General features: G+C 38.1%; 1 protein-coding gene across 1 annotated transcript in view; it reads left to right on the top strand.

Moving 5' to 3' along the window:
* The window catches only part of STARD13 (StAR related lipid transfer domain containing 13), a 492,634-nt gene that overhangs the window by 179,111 nt on the left and 296,381 nt on the right, over positions 1–17,142 (top strand). The window contains exon 4 of the mRNA XM_070800199.1: positions 12,136–12,169. Coding sequence (XP_070656300.1) covers positions 12,136–12,169 — 34 coding nt within the window. The remainder of the gene's footprint in view (positions 1–12,135; positions 12,170–17,142) is intronic.

Genomic DNA, 17,142 nt, shown 5'->3' on the forward strand with positions numbered 1-17,142 from the left:
GATAGTTTTAAAGTCCCAGTTCTCCATTAACACAGATAAAATAGCAATACTACATTATTATTATCTCCTGAGAGAGTCCCTTGGACTGCAAGGAGATCCAACCAGTCCATTCTAAAGGAGATCAGTCCTGGGTGTTCATTGGAAGGACTGATGCTAAAGCTGAAACTCCAATACTTTGGCTACCTCATGCGAAGAGTTGACTCATTGGAAAAGATCCTGATGCTGGGAGGTATTGGGGGCAGGAGGAGAAGGGGACGACAGAGGATGAGATGGCTGGATGGCATCACCGACTCGATGGACGTGAGTCTGGGTGAACTCCGGGAGTTGGTGATGGACAGGGAGGCCTGGCATGCTGCGATTCATGGGGTCACAAAGAGTCAGACACAACTGAGCAACTGAACTGAACTGATACTTCATCTTTTATTGGCATTTCCTTAAACTACTGATTGTCCTGTGGTTTTCAAATTCAAAATGAAAAGGATGCTCCCCCCAAACCAGTATCACCAGTGCTTCTTCCATACTTAGAAGAAAACAGATTCTTAAGAGTACTTTTATTTCTTAAAGCACTTAGGATTCATTCAGGAAGATACTTGAGCTGGGTCCAGACAAAGGAGTAGACCATCCAACTCCTGACATTTTCCAGGGCTGTGTGTCCAGAACTTGGTGACCCAATTCTTCTCAGTTGGCCTATATTCAGCTGAGCAAGTCATCAGGCTTATGAGGAGTTTGTTTTTTTAAAAAACCAAAAACCACTCTTCTAAAGAAAATGAAGCATTAAATAAAATATGCCACTATAATCTTGTGTAATCTTAAAAGTTGGCAGGACTGATCTATAAAAACAAGCCTGAAAGCCAAGGCAAATAGGCCTACAAAGCAGTCAAACCTGGAGGGGATGTTGCCGAAGGAGGCCTGCCATGTGGTAAGAGCCAAACCAAACTCTTGATCTGGATTCCTTACTTGAGCACACCTAACAGTCAGGAGGAAGGTATGATCACCAAAGGACAGAATTAAGGTGTGATGGAATGGCGGCTTTTCCATACCTTCTTTAATGGAAGGCAGTATTTTCAAAGTTAGAGATGAAAGTGAATATAGTAATTGAAAGAGAAGGATATTTTCATGTATGCACATAGGTGTTCCAGGCTCCTCATAGAAGGCACAAATGAAGTTTATCGTGTGTCCAATCTGGTCCTGGATGCCATGGATGAGAGATGGCACACAATTTTTAAATTTAATCCTTGTGTCCTTATGAGGACTGTGTTACTATCTCCATTTTACAGATAAGCAAACTAAGTCTCAGCCAGGGGAGAAAAGTAGCCTAAAACCGTATAACTAGTCACCGACAGATTCAAGACTCAAACTCAACGTGTCTATCTCAAAACCCCAGGTTTTTCTGATATACAGTACCGTAATGCCTCCAAAGAAATAGAAAGGGGCGTCATAATTTTCCACTATCCACCGTTTGCTTGAGAAGAGAGATAAATTTGTGAAATAGCTACAGCATAGTTTTTACTTATATGAAGTATAAATATATCTGAGTATGAGACTGTAGTCTGAGGACTGCAGGAAGGAAACACTGTGCTGCTTCTGCATCGGTAAATAGATTTCCCCTGTGCCTCCTCTTCAGCTCCAGACCTCCCTCGTCCTGACCTCCACATCCCTCGAGAACCTGCAGCCCCTCAGGTGCGCCACCGCTCGCTGCCCGGACTTCATCCGCTGTCCCCGTGCTGGTCCACCTCAGCCACGCTGTCAGCCCCCACCCTCCTTGTCTTCTTCCCCATCAGGCCCTGCACCCGCCTCCCTCCCTCTTGCCTGCCTGCTCCCTCCTCAGGATCTCTGCTCCCTTACAACTGCAACTGCAGTCTTCACTGAGCTCCTCCTCCTCAGGCCCTAAAGGTACTAAAATCTCTTCAAATTTACAAAAGCCCTCCAAGAAACTGCTTTCCAAGACTAGCACTTTTTTCATCCTTCAACCTCTCTAAATCAAGCTGCTTGGGATTAGATTACTTTATTTCCCCTGTATTCCTTAATTTATCCTGTTCAAATTTCTATCCCCTGGATCTAGCCAAGATCACTTCATAATTACCAAGTTTTAGAATCTTCTGGGTTGTTAATTTTCAACTTCTTTCTATTAATCTACCTACTCCTCCTGCTTAAGATCTTCCCGTTTTGTCATACTCTTTATCACCCTTGTCTCGTCATTTCCTTCAGCGTAGTAAATACTGCAATGCCCCCAGACTCTTGTCTCTGCCTCTCCTATTCTTGATTATAAGCACACTTTCCCTAACCAGCTCATCTTCTTTCAGAGCTGGAATTCTCACAGATATTTTGTGTTCATTCAGTCCAGACCACTTTCCTGGACTCCAGCTTCTTTATACAGCCCCCACTGTGTGTCCCTCAGTCTTTTCAAATTCAATGTGTCTAAAAGTAGAATTCCTTATATTCCAAACCCCTGACCACCTCCCCTATTGCTCATCTTCATTAGCATGACACCTCTGTGAACCACCTTACCTGCATCAAAACCTGAAAACTACCCAAGATGACCTCTCTCCCTCCCTCTCTCTCACTTCCCTTGCTCTTCATCCCCTCCTAAATATTACTCATAATGACCGCGTCATCACAGATAGTCTATTTCATGTCCTTCTGTTTCAGCAGGTCTTGGTTTTATTTGAGCTTGTGTCCAAACTCTTCCTTCCTCAAGTGCATCCCTCGTGTCACTTTGGGAATTACCATTATAAAGCCTATAGTTTTGGAGTCCTTATCACCCACAGGCCTTCATATAGTATACATATTCCCAAGGACTTCATATAGTATACAAATTCCTCTATCATCTACCCATCTTATCTTTCTAACCCCATTGTTTTACACTCTTCCCTATAATTAGTTTACAGTATTTCCCCAAAGACTCATGCTTCCCTCCCCTCTGCCTCTTTCCTTTGTACATGTTGTCCCTTCTGTCTGGAATTCCCCTCTCCTCCTTATTTTCCCAGTGAAATTATTCATCAAGAATGATCTTAAATACTACCCTCTACACAAACCTCCCCCTGATTCTTTATATGAGACCCTTTCTCTGAGCAACCATCATTTCTTATAGTCACCTCTACTGGTATGTTTGTTCCAAACGATCACAATCTTTTCCCTTTGGGGCTGTCTTCTGCTCTAGACTGTGATCTCATTCAGAGTAGAGAACTCAACTTCATCTTCATCCAGCTGGATTTTCAACAGCACATGAAAATGTAGTGAATTTTCTTTCACTAATATCTGTAAGATATACATAAAGTAGTGTTAATTGCACTTATTAAAATCAGTTCATTCTTTGTCATACTAAATTCTTCATTGAATGCTTTCTATTGGGGTTTGTGTGTGTGTGTATATATATATATACACATATACATATACATATATATATACATATACATATACACATCTTACCTGGAGAAGGCAATAGCAACCCACTCCAGTGTTCTTGCCTGGAGAATCCCAGGGACGGGGGAGCCTGGTGGGCTGCCATCTATGGGGTCGCACAGAGTTGGACATGACTGAAGCAACTTAGCAGCAGCAGCATACACCTTACCTACTCTTCTAGATTATCAAATCTTGGAGTCTTTTACTTTTACCAATTATCTTAGGGTGGATCATGCCTCTTGTAAATCTAGATAACCAGATCAAGACATTGCAGTTTTTACTAGGTCTGTGATATTGTACTGGGCTAGGAAATTCAAAGGTAAATCATAAAACCAAACATTTTTTATGATTACAAGAATTCTCAACCAATAAGGAGAAAAAAATGTTGGATTTTAAGCTAATTAATTCACACTCCCAGTTCTTACAGGTTAGTCCACTGACTTTGCATTCAGAGCTTTTATTTGTCTCATAACATAATATTTCTGTCCTTATCATCTGATAAATGCTTGTTAAGTGTACTCATTGATTTTCAATTATTATAACAAAATTTAATGAAAAATTATATGATGTATGTTTTATACTACTGCATTGATTTGTTGCTGTTATAATGGTCACTAAGTCATGTCTGACTCTTTGCAACCCTGTGGACAGTAGCATGCCAGGCTCCTCTGTCCTCCACTATCTCCCGGAGCTTTTTTAAATTCATGTCCATTGAGTCAGTGATGCTATCTAACCATCTCATTCTCTGCCACCCTCTTCTTCTTTTGCCTTCAATCTTTCCCAGCATCAGAGTCTTTTCAAATGAGTCAGCACTTCGTATCAGGTGGCCAAAGGATTGTAGCTTTAGCTTCAGCATCAGTCCTTCCAATGAATATTCAGGACTGATTTCCTTTAGGATTGACTGGTTTGATCTCCTTGCTGTCTGAGGAACTCTTAAAAGTTTTCTCCAGCACCACAATTCAAAAGCATCAATTCTTCAGCACTCACTCTTCTTTATGGTCCAACTCTCACATCCATATATGACTACTGGAAAAACCATAGCTTTGACTTGACGGACCTTTGTCAGCAAAGTGATGTTTCTGTTGTTTATTATGCTGTCTAGGTTTGTCATAGCTTTTCTTCCAAGGAGCCATCTTCTTCTCATTTAATGGCTGTAGTCACCATCTGCAGTGATTTTGTAGCTCAAGAAAATAAAATCCATCACTGCTCCCACGTTTCCCCACCTATTTGCCATGAAATGATAGGACCAGATGCCAGTGACATCTTCTAGAGGAAAGGGTCAAGAGCCGGTGTGTTGGGGTCAAGAGTCAGGGACACCACTGTTCAATGTCCAAGTTGGAGCAGGACCCTCACCAAAGGATCTAAAGAGTGGAACACACGAAGTCTGAGAAAGCAGGACAAGAAGATGCATGCTCTAGAGACAAGGAGAGCATCTGGACAGCTCCAGAGCAGCCTGACTGTCTCAGCAGGATCAGGCTCAGCTGCTGCTTCCATAGGCTCCTGACAAACCTGTCTTGAATCAAAGGATTAGTCCACTTTGCCTAGAGCAAATACAGTTGTTCAAAAGATGGAACTTTTAGAGGTTCTTATGGGGTTTTGCAGTTCTGGAAAAGTTACTTCAAATATTTATCCAGATGCAAATTCCTTGGATCATTGTTTTAGAATGAACTTTATTAACTAAACTTGTTCCAGGAAAATTCTATAATCAGTTTTGTTATTAAGAAACTTCGTTTTCATTTGATGCATTCCTTTCTTCCTTCATTTATTCATTTCTGGGACTTGATCCAAACCTTATATAAAGCATTCACAGAAAGAGAGAAAACAAGTGGCGTCTTTATATAAACTATTCAAAAAGGAAATGAAGCCACCCAAATGCGACCTATGCCATCTGTGGCCTGTGATAAATAGCAAAACTACAGTAATGTTTTTTATTTAAATATTAACTATAAAATATAAAATCCTTTTTATCAGTACCAGATGTCAGGCATGCTTATTAAAATGCCATAGTTTATTAAATAGCATCATTTTATACTCACTGAACTAGTAAAGGTTTTTTTTTTTTTTTTTTGTATTTAGGTTAAATGTCTGAAATTATGCATTACCGACTACTTCTGTTCAAGTATCTGAATCCTATTGTACATATACCAAAATTTACATTTAGAAGTAGAAAGATTTATACATCATGGGCTGAATCAAAATATTTTTCAATCCACAAAAGTAGATTTTCATTTGACTCTTATGTTTCAGATGTATTGAAATTTTCATATAGCACTAAAACAAGAATTACTTTCTATATCTCAGGTGTAAAAGAAATGAGTGAAGATCAAATGAAAACAAAGAGTAAATATTGAATTATATTATACATTCTCTCTAGCCTTTTTAGCAGCTTTTTCTTTAGTTTTCATAGTGCAGTTATTTGTGAGGAAATCTGTTGGTTTCTATTTCTCCCACAGTCCCACAAAGAATTACTACAGCCTTTTCTCAGCATGAGTCAGGGGAGGAATAACTTTGACAATTCGGTAAGAATCACTATAAAGAATTTTTACAGAAATCAAAAATTTTGGAAACTTCTCTACAAGGCCATGTTTGGAGTATTTTGAAATCAAAATTAAAGTCAATAATGAAAATTTAGTATGGCAATTAAAGACCATTAAATTTTCATCTTATTTCTTCATGAACTGATACTGCGATTGAAACTTTTAGGTCTCCTTGAAATAGCTCTGAAATCGCAGATTATAATACTTTAAAATATTTGTTCTTCTTTTTCATTTTTACATATAGTTTGTGCATGATCTTTTAAGGAGCTAACATGAGGGAGATTAGGAAAAGGATTTTTGTTTTTTTGAGATATAAAACCAGCTATCTCATAGTCAACGAGTCTTAAGTTATTTGAGCCAAAGTCAGTATATAATATATCCCTTATATTTGTCTAAAGAAACCAGCTTTCCAGTGGTAATCTGGTGATTAGCTTTATCAGCTTATTTCTACTTAGACATTATTCTGTAATGTTTAAATCAGGGTCACTGCAAAATATGGTTTACTGAGTTTGAAATACAGCAGGTGTATTCTGGACAAAGTAAAGAGCAAATAGTAAAATGGCTTACATGTTTTCGTAAGAGTTTATTTACTTTGGGATTTTATCTGCTGCTTTTAGTTTTAAAGGCTTACTATGAGGGCACTAGGAACAAATGGGCCCTTTGTATTTCAAGAACAGCAGGTGATGAAACAGGTTTTTGGTTTCACCTGGACAATAATAGTCAATGTATTTATTGACTTGATTGATCATCACAAGCCCCAAGGGCCGTTGCTTCCCAATAAAAATTATCTGGATGTTTTTATGGTTGTCTAGAGTTGTTCTCGGAGAAGGCAATGGCACCCCACTCCAGTACTCTTGCCTGGAAAATCCCATGGACGGAGGAGCCTGGTGGGCTGCAGTCCATGGGGTCATGAAGAGTCGGACACGACTAAGTGACTTCACTTTCACTTTTCACTTTCATGCATTGGAGAAGGAAATGGCAACCCACTCCAGTGTTCTTGCCTGGAGAATTCCAGGGACAGAGGAGCCTGGTAGGAGGCCATCTATGGGGTCACGCAGAGTCGGACACGACTGAAACGACTTAGCAGCAGCAGCAGAGTTGTTCTATTCATTTAATCTGCATATTTGTCTGTGTGACAAGGGATGCATATCTGCATTTCATCCAGATTTCATACATTTGTTCCAAAAAACAATTGTCTACTAAATACATGTTCATAAAACCAATTCCTAAAATGTTATTCTTAGACTGTCTGTGTGAACATGGCTTTATAATTACTATTGCTTTACCAGTATCAAAAACTTAACACCTTCTGGGAATCTCACCAGATGAGGCAAGTGACTCAAACATACTTCAGAGAACTTTACTAGGATGTATCCATGAGATAATTGTAACTATTCTCAGTAAATTCAGTCACACAGTCATGTCCAACTCTTTGCAACCCCATGGACTGCAGCACACCAGGCTTCCCTGTCCATCACCAACTCTCAGAGCTTGCTTAAACTCATGTCCATCGAGTTGGTGATGCCATCCAACCATTTCATTCTCTGTTGTCCCCTTCTCCTCCTGATTTCAATCTTTCCCAGGATCAGGGTCTTTTCCACTGAATCAGTTCTTCAAATCAGGTGGCCAAAGGACTGGAGCTTCAACTTCAGCATCAGTCCTTCGAATGAATATTCAACACTGATTTCCTTTAGGATGGACTGGTTTGATCTCCTTGCAGTCCAAGGGACTCTCAAGAGTCTTATCCAACATCACAGTTCAAAAGCATCAATTCTTTGGCGCTTAGCTTTCTTTATGGTTCAATTCTCACATCCATACACGACAACTGGAAAAACCATAGCTTTGACTAGATGGAGTTTCGTCAGCGAAGTAATGTCTCTGCTTTTTAATATGCAGTCTAGGTTAGTCATAGCTTTTCTTCCAAGGTGCAAGCGTCTTTTAATTTCATGGCTGCAGTCACCCATCTGTAGTGATTTTGGAGCCCAAGAAAATAAAGTCTCTTACTGTTTCCATTGTTTCCCCATCTGTTTGCCATGAAGTGATGGGGCCGGATGCCATAATCTTAGTTTTTTGAATGTTGAGTTTTAAGCCAGCTTTTTCACTCTCCTCTTTCATTTTCATCAAGAGGCTCTTTAGTTCCTCTTCGCTTTCTGCCATAAGGGTGATGTCATCTGCATATTTGATGTTATTGATATTTCTTGTGGCAATCTTGATTCCAGCTTACACTTCTAACCATTCTAGTGTTCCTGAATCTCCAGCGGGATAATTACCTGCCCTTAGCCATCTATCCCACAAAGAGAAAGGGTTAAACACCCAGCATAGTGCTAGACATGAGTGTTTCTATATGTTGGCTAAACACTCAACAAATAATAAAATATCCAGAGAAATAACCCATTTGTTGCCTGGGGATTTTTCATCTAATTGCTCTGGCATCAGTGAATGCCATTATCCCACCTCCTTTTCTCTTCCTTCTTCATGCTTCTGGAGATGACTGTAATCTCATGATGACTTTAGGGAGTATAAATAATTATCTCCAGGTTAGTAGCAGTTCTTTTATTATCTGCCCATAAGTCATATTTTGGATCTTAGATTTATTCTATTTGGATTTCCAAACAGAGGGGTTTGAAGTGTAAGGTAGTGGGAGTTTAAACATAACAAGTAGCAATAGGCTATGTGCATCTAGAGATTTCTTTGTGTGTTTTTAATTGTGGAAAAATACATAAAACATAAACTTTATTATCTTAACCACTGAAGTGTACCCTTCAGTGGCATAAGTACATTCACATTGTTGTGCGATCCTCCATCCCCAAGACTCTTTTCATCTTAAAACTATACCCACTAAACAGCAGCTCCCCATTCCCTCCTCCCCCCAGTCCCGTCACCTAGTGAGTTTTAATGAAAATGATTATGGGAAAATATTGTTGAATATCCATAAAGAAATGTATGTTCACCATCACATTTATAAATTTTTTAGAGCTGACATAGCATAGGAAATATATATATATATATGTATATTTAATATTTGTCTCATAATTTTTCCTGGGAAAGGAGTGTCCATAGCTATACTTCTGCATCTAATTTGTCATGTACTGTTGAAATGGTTAACATGCATTAGGGGTTCACTTTCAAATACCTCCAATGTCTTTAAAATTTAGTAATATTTTTCATTATTTTATTTTCAATAACACTAATTTTTGTTGCTTTAATTTTAGGCATTTAATTTCTACTTTTTTCTCATCATGACAACATTAATATTTTTAGTATTAATTAAAATTAGTTAATTGGCTTCCCAGATGGTGCCAGTGATAAAGAACCCACTTGCCAATGCAGGAGACGTGAGAGATACAGGTTCAGTCCCTGGGTCAGGGAGATCCCCTGGAGAAGGGCATGGCAACTCACTCCAGTACTCCTGCCTGGAGAATCTCACGGACAGAGGAGCCTGACAGGCTACAATCTATAGGATCCAAAGAGTTGGACACGACTAAAGTGACCTAGCAAGCACACAAGCACATATATTTACCAGATTCAAGCTCTGCACCTTTTAATGCATCATTCTACATTTAGAACTAAATAATACTTGACCATACATTTGTTGAGTACTTCTGTTTATCTGGAAATCCCTATCGCATTTATCTATTTTGGAATCAAGTAATCTGACTTTTAGTTTCTTATGTTAATTATTATTATTATTGTCATTATTAATGTGTGAGTAGCTCTGTTAGCACTCAATCTCAAGGACTAGATGAGGAAGTCTACTTACTTTTGTTTCCCTTTTAAGCCCTCAAGCTGACATTTCTCTGCAGGAATTGGTCTTAGCTCATAACTGAGAATTTTTCAACAGTTGAACTTGAAGAATCCTGCTGGGTTATTTCTATGTTGAATGGTTATTAAAATATTATTATGATATTTTAAATAATTATTAATGTTTTATTATGTTCATGTAACAAAACTTATCTACTTCATAATTTTATTTTACTTGCTATTCCAAGTCAAATAGTCATTAGATATATTTGCTTCCAAATCAAGTGAGACATTTAAATATGATGCACTATTCTCATTGACTGAGTTCTCTTTAGAGCAGGAAGTAGTCACCTACTTGATATTATTTGAGAAATGTGGAGAGAGCTTTCTCCTCCTCTGTCTCACACTATCTCAAGTTTTATCATTAGAGATTCAGTACTTGGTGTTTGTCATCAGATGGTGCCCTTTAAAATGTGAATGTCCTTGGGAAAATTGACTCTTCTCATTGTCAGTCATCAAGTTTCTTGTGAATTTGCTCTTACCCACTGTAAGTGTGAATGGAGACATAAAATAAGATGAGAGAGAATAAGAATTGGGTGGGAGGAACTGTGATATTGAGGAAAAAGCTCTAACTGCATCAACATTTTGCATCTTTCATCCTTGACTCTCAAAGAATATTATTCAAATTATCATTATGCTTTGAAAGAGTTAACAAAATGTAAGTCTCTGTTTTTAAGAAGTTCCTTCAAAATAATCAATAAATATTTACTGTATGTCTCTTCTATGCCATACTTATTGCTCAGCACATCACACAAAGCAACCCCATTTGCCTGAAGAGATTGAGGCTTGGAGAAATTGAAAAACTTTCTGAAGGTCATGCAGCTAGGCATAAGATCTTAACCTCTAAACTCTATTTATTCTTAGGGTATTGGGGAACAATTGGATAGCTCCAATTAGAAAAGTGACATGATCAAATTGTATTTTAGAAACATCACACTGGGTGCTGAATAGATTGGAGGGAGATAAGACTAGAGTCAGGCTAGAAGTTAGAAAGCTATTGCAATTATCTAAGCATGACCTGAATGTTGCCCAGGAGGTGGAAGTAGAAATGAAAATAAGTAGATGGATTCAAGCAAGATTTGAGAGTAGGCATCAACAGAATTTAACAAAAAGATGATCCTTGGGTTTCCCATTTGGGCAACCAGGTAGATAGATTGTTTTTTATCCGTTGGAGCTGTTATGACAAATATACCATAGACTTGGTGGCTTAAACAACATACCAACAATTATTTATTTCTCATAGTTCTGGAGTCTTCAAGTCCAAGATCAGGGTACTGACAGATTTGGTATCTGGTGAAAACTCATTTCCTGCTTTACAAATCACCATTTTCCTCACTGAGTCCTCACATGATACAGAACTCTGAGCTCTTCATCCTCTTACAAGGCACCAGCTCCATTGTGGGGGACCCAACCACATGACCTCATCCAAACCAAATTACCTCCTAGAGCTCCACCTCCAAATGCCATCACACTGGGGATTAGGCTTCAACAACTCAATCTGAGGAGGGACACATACGTTCAGTTTATGTTGCCTTTCGCTAAGATGGGAACACAGAAAAAGAATTGGTTTGGGAGTTGGGTATCTATGTGAGGGGGTGGATAATGTTGAGCTTTGAACACACGGTTTTGTGGTGTCTGAAATCTCCAAATGCAGATGTCCAATAAACAGTTTCCTATATTGGCCTGAAGCTCAAGTTAAGAGACGTGGGCTGGAGATATAAATCTGGAGGTTATCAGAGTATGGATGGAAAGTAGATGAGATCACCCTGGAAAAAGTGCAAAGTAAGAAGAGAAGCCAGCCCTGCAACATGTCTGAAAAACAAAATAAAACAAAAGTAAATTAAATCAATATGCCTAAAGATCCCAGGCAAGAAGGGAATCCACCGAGAAAATGAGAAGGACCGGTTAGAAATGTACAAGCAGGCACTGTGGGAGAACAGGAGCCCAGAAGGATCAAGTTTCTGATGGGAGGAGTGCTCAGCTGGCTCAGTTTTTGTACTGTTGCTGGTTAGCACGAAGGAGGTTATTGGAGGTTATTGGTGACATGAGGACAGCAGAGTACACGACAAAAACTAGACATCAGTCTTCCTCTAGTTGCTAAATGGATGCATAGTATAGTGTAAATCTTGACATAAGCCTGAGAAAAGTACATAAATCTGAGAAAAATAAGATTCAGGCATCTTCCTTGTCAATGAGTATTACTTTTATTATTCCAGATTCTTTGTGCACACTAAAATCATGCATTACCCTAATTGGCATTTTACTTTCATTTCTGAAGGCAATTCAGTTCTAATTTTACAATCTGATTTTTTTTCAAACTCGATGATATTCTTAATGATGGCAGCATAAATTTGAAATATTAAGAGAGTCTTGATTTTTTTTTTTTTTAATACAGGTGCTCTCTGACAAACGAAGCAAAGAGAGAGCAGGTAAGTCTCTTTGAGGAAATCTGTTTTACTGATTGTCTGTGAAAGTTGTTTAAAGAGCCTTGCCTAGTTGCTATAAATTTAAGCATACCACATGTCTTGCAGAGTAATTGATAGTCACAGTATGATGTTAAATCTGAGTGTATTCTACATCTTGAAGACTGGATCAGTTCACTTAGTTTTTCCCTTGTCTTCATGCAGACATATAGTGGGTTTAATTCATACATGCAGAAATTACTTTGCATAACTATATCTCTTTTGGTAGTCACTTTGCTATATATACAAATATATATATATATATAGCAAAAAATAATCATTATACATCTGAAGCTATTAGTACTATACTGTTATATGTGAAAAAATTAAGGAAATTTAAAAAAGAAATTCCTTTGCATAACCAGACTTTGTCTTGAAATATGTACTATAGAAAAAGTAGTAAGAAAATAACAGCTGTACCAAAACAACTGCTAAGTCCTCTTGACAAATAAAGAAAAGTAGCAATTTTTATTGTTGTATCTGCTATATTTGGAAATGTTATACATAAATCAAAATTTATGTAATGCATAAATCAAAGTGCATCTTAATTTATTGACTTTCTTATTTCAATAACTACATAAAATAAGAAAAACTCCCTGGAACCATCACTTCTTACCATCTGTTTAGCAACTGTTGTTTTATTTGAACAGTTCTTTATTTGACCAGTCATTGTGGACACATCATTCTGAATCTTCTCATTTGTCCTTACTTCATATGGTCATTTAAATGTTTACACTTGAAAGGAAACCACTTCAAAAACTTCGTGTGATTCCATTATCCACATTCTTCACATGTGGAAGATAATGTGTTTCTGGAAAACTTCAATGAAAAAATTAAAACTTCTTGTTTCTGAGTTAATATCTTTAGGGCCTTTTTTGAAATAAATTTGTCAAATAGTGCCACTAAAAATAATACTGTATTGCTGCCCTGATTTTTGGTAACCATCATTATTTTTGTTTTCAATGGCCTCTTTTTCTTTAATCTGTTGGAGAAAACTTTTAGTTCCTATTCAAAAACCCAAGATCTCAGCTTCAGCTTAAATTAGCCTCAGCTTTGCAAAGGTCTCTGGATATAGTCATCTACTGTTCTATCTCTTGGGGAGACTTGCAAGGAGACGTTCACACTGGACCACCAGGCAAAGTGACTGGCTGGAAATGCATCACAAAAATATCCTTGATAATGTGCTGGCCCCACCAACTGTGCCAAGAATCACCAAACAGAGTTGCTCCTGCCATTCTGTGAAGTGCTTATAGCATCAAGCATGCACAATTTTGTCCATATCCATTTTTATATTTGGAGAAGGACATGGCAACCCACTCCAGTATTCCTGCCTGGAGAATCCCATAGACAGAGGAGCTGGCAGGCTACAGTCTGTGGAATCGTAGAGTCGGACACAACTGAAGTGACTTAGCATGCATGCATGCATGCATTTTTATATTTGAGACCTTAATGGTACATAACCCTCAACCACCTGACACCTGAGTGGGATATAAGCAACACCTGTTTTTAAAATCTTATGAATGTGTCCCAAATTGTAAACTATGCCCTAAGTAGAACACTCTGTGCTTCATCACTTTTTGTTAAAATTCCAACTCAAGCTCAAGGGGTCGATCTTGCATTTACGTCAGCAAAGACTGTTTCAGTCCAGAAATCACGAAATGGGGGATTTACACAAATAAGCAGCGTGCTAAGGTTTTAATTAAAATGTGATAGATTTATTTTCTTTTTATCATAAGCAAACCCAACTTGTTATAGTTAAAGGATATTTTCCATCATACAAAATTACAGTCAAGAGAGTAAATAAGAAACAACTCCCACTAACTTCTGGCCAGAAATGACAAGTACTTTTCTAACAAATCTCCAATGAGGAATTTCAGCTTTGATGGCTGTGATCTGGTATAAAAGTACCAGATTGGATGTGCAGCTTATCCTTCAGTATCCAGGTATCGTGCAGTGGGGGTTCAGTCTACCAGAGACTCAGTTTTTAGCTGCTTATCTACTCTGCCAGCTAGTGTTTCATCTTGACATAAAAAAAAAAAAAAAGCATTGGCATTGGCAAGCAAGCCAGCAGAATCTAGAAAGGAGTCAAGTCAGTTTTCACATAAATATTTATGCAAAGTGCTCTGGGAATAGGAAGTATTGGTGAAGGGTGTCTGAGGACAATTTTTCTGCACACATAAATCAGAGGAGAATTTTTGAAGCCTAATTCAGATTTCCATGCAAATGTGAAACCATCCATAAGTTTGGGCTTTTCAATTACAGCTGCCCTCTTTTTTTTAATCTCATTTTTCAAATTAAATTAACAATTTAAATTTTTAGCGGTCATTCTTTCCTGCTGTTTGTAAGATGTGAAGTCAGCTCCCCTAGTTTTTGGCTTCCCATTGTTGCTTCTTGACTGGAGGTTTCAAGAGCTTCTATCTGTATGCTTTACCAAAATGCAATATGGAGGTCAGACAGAATAGGCTATTGAGTATATAGGGACATAAGATATAACATGACATAGAAGAAGGACATGCCATGACTCAACCTCACTGTTTGTCCTTGTAAGGTGATTCCTTATGATTCTTTCTTGTGTGTTAGAATGGTATGATCTCTATTTTCCTCTGGTCTCAGTCACTGGAAAGGGATAAATGGGGAGCCCAGTGTAATAGAAGCGGAGGCACAAGGAGGCAGTGGTCTAAGGCCAGTCAGTGTTACACTCACTAACAAATTAAGAGACGGTGTCGCCAAGTAACTACACTCTTTTTAAAGGAGTTTAAACTGTCCAACCGGACAAAATATTTTAGCCTAGTAATAGAAGAAACATTTGCTATGATAACAATGGAGTAAATTCTGAGTTTGTGCCTGTCATACTGTGACCTTTGTGAGATAAAAAGTCAAAATGGAAATGAGTGGTACATACTATGGTATGACTTCCCTAATGACTTTTCATTTTGAAAAGTTAATATAAATGTTTAAATGCTAACCCATATGGTTATGGTTGACTTAATCTGACCTTAAATTCAGTTTCTCATGGGGCGTGTTTTTTCTTTCTTCAAATTTGTAAGTAGGAGACCAAATTCCAGTGTTGCTCACTATCAAGAATTTTGAATCTTGCACTGGCATGCTGTTTTTCTCATACAACATATATTTTTGCTTCCAGATTGTAAAAAAGAAAAGAAATTCTCTTCCATTTAGAAAACCATTTGAAAACCTAAGGAAAATAAGGTCACATCTGAAGAAATTGCTTACATTTTTTTCTCCATAGTTTCATTAGGGTAGCAGGGACAGCTCCTCTAAGCACAGTCTCAGAGGGATTTTCATGGCTATAAGTATTCCTCCTTCCTGGAAGCACTTAATTACTTTCTGCCCCCTCAGCTTCATGTGGTACGGCATTTTGTTAGACCCATTATCAAGAGTATGAAGACTGTCTCAAAAAGAATTTTCCCAGGTGTTAGAGATGCAGAATATGCAGGTAGTCAAAAGTGCAGCCAAATCCAGTGACCGTGAATAGAAGCATATGCTATGGAATGTTCACATTCTTCCATTTCACTGGAATTTAACTGTAGTGACAGATGCCCAAGAGCGAGAAATCCCCAGTGCCCCTCACCAATCTCAACTGAAAATTATAGCTTCATTTTAATTCAGAGTAATGAACGTCTACTATGTCCCTAGCACTGTGCAAGGTCTTAGCAACACAAAGATAAATGAGATAAAATTATCCCTCCTTCAAGAAACTTACCCAACTCGAATCTCCTTCTCTTAAGATTACTTTAGCAAAACCAGAGCTTGTCAGTAAATGTGTGACTAGTGAAAGTTACAATCACTTAATACGTTTTCAAATTGTGATTTCCTATGGCTATATAAAGAGAAGCCATTACCATTTGTGGCAGTATGCCCACATGAGGCAAAAGGAAAGCATCCAGTGTATGCGGAGAGGAAACTTGGTTTTATTTTATATTAATTTGTATGAATCTTTATCATAAAATGCAAGTGCCACATAAAGCTTAAGAGCTATATAAATCTAGTTCACATTCTTTCCCTCCATATTTGAGTTGTGCCAGCTTATTCTGGATGCTTAGTTATAGCCCTTGGAAGCTGCCAACTTAAATACCGAGGGAAAGGAGAGTGGTTTTTATCCACCATTCCTACCTCTTGCAGCTGGTGTTCAAAGTCTTCTCCAGGGCAGTGCTTCCTAAGTATCTGAAAGACTCCCATGTAGCAGGAAGTCAGGGAAACTGTCAAACCAGCAAAGATGACATTTGTTTTACCTGAAGAATTCAGGTGACTTTCGTGTTCCTACTCCTTCCACTTGAAATGTTTGTCCCCCAGCACTTAGCATGGCTGTCTTCTCATCATCCAACTTGCATCCACTGCTTTTAAAACTTTTCTCTGCACACTCTATCTGAAGAGGTTGGCTCCCCCAACCCCAGTTTTTATCTCTGCAGTCTCTTTGTTTCCCTCACAGCACTTGTCGGAATTTGATTTTTTCCTTCCATCTTCCTTCCTTTCTTTCTTCCCATTAGACTATCCCTTGTGCTCAGCAGGCTGCTGCTACATAACAGATGCTCAAAAACATTTGATGAGTAGAAGAATCCCTGAACAATTGTTTTATATTAATACAATTATGTACCATCCATAGAAAAACATATATACAGGAGGAAAACCATTGTGTTTATCCAGCTGCTTTGTGACACTCTTGGCACATTGCTAGGTACCCAGTTTGAAGAACTGGAATATTAAGTCTGGGGTATTAGGGGGAAATAGAGGATCATGTTTATTGAGTGCCTACTGTGTTCCAGATTATGATAGATTATCTATGAATATTCACTCATTCAATCCTCAAGAAGCCCTATATCATAAGGGGTATTGTCCTCAGTTTTCACATATAAAAAATAAGGATCAATGAGATTAAATTGCTCAATGAGTATCAAAGTTGGAATTTAAACTTGATTCTATCT

Source organism: Bos indicus, chromosome 12, assembly GCF_029378745.1.
Source record: "Bos indicus isolate NIAB-ARS_2022 breed Sahiwal x Tharparkar chromosome 12, NIAB-ARS_B.indTharparkar_mat_pri_1.0, whole genome shotgun sequence".
Taxonomy (NCBI): domain Eukaryota; kingdom Metazoa; phylum Chordata; class Mammalia; order Artiodactyla; family Bovidae; genus Bos; species Bos indicus.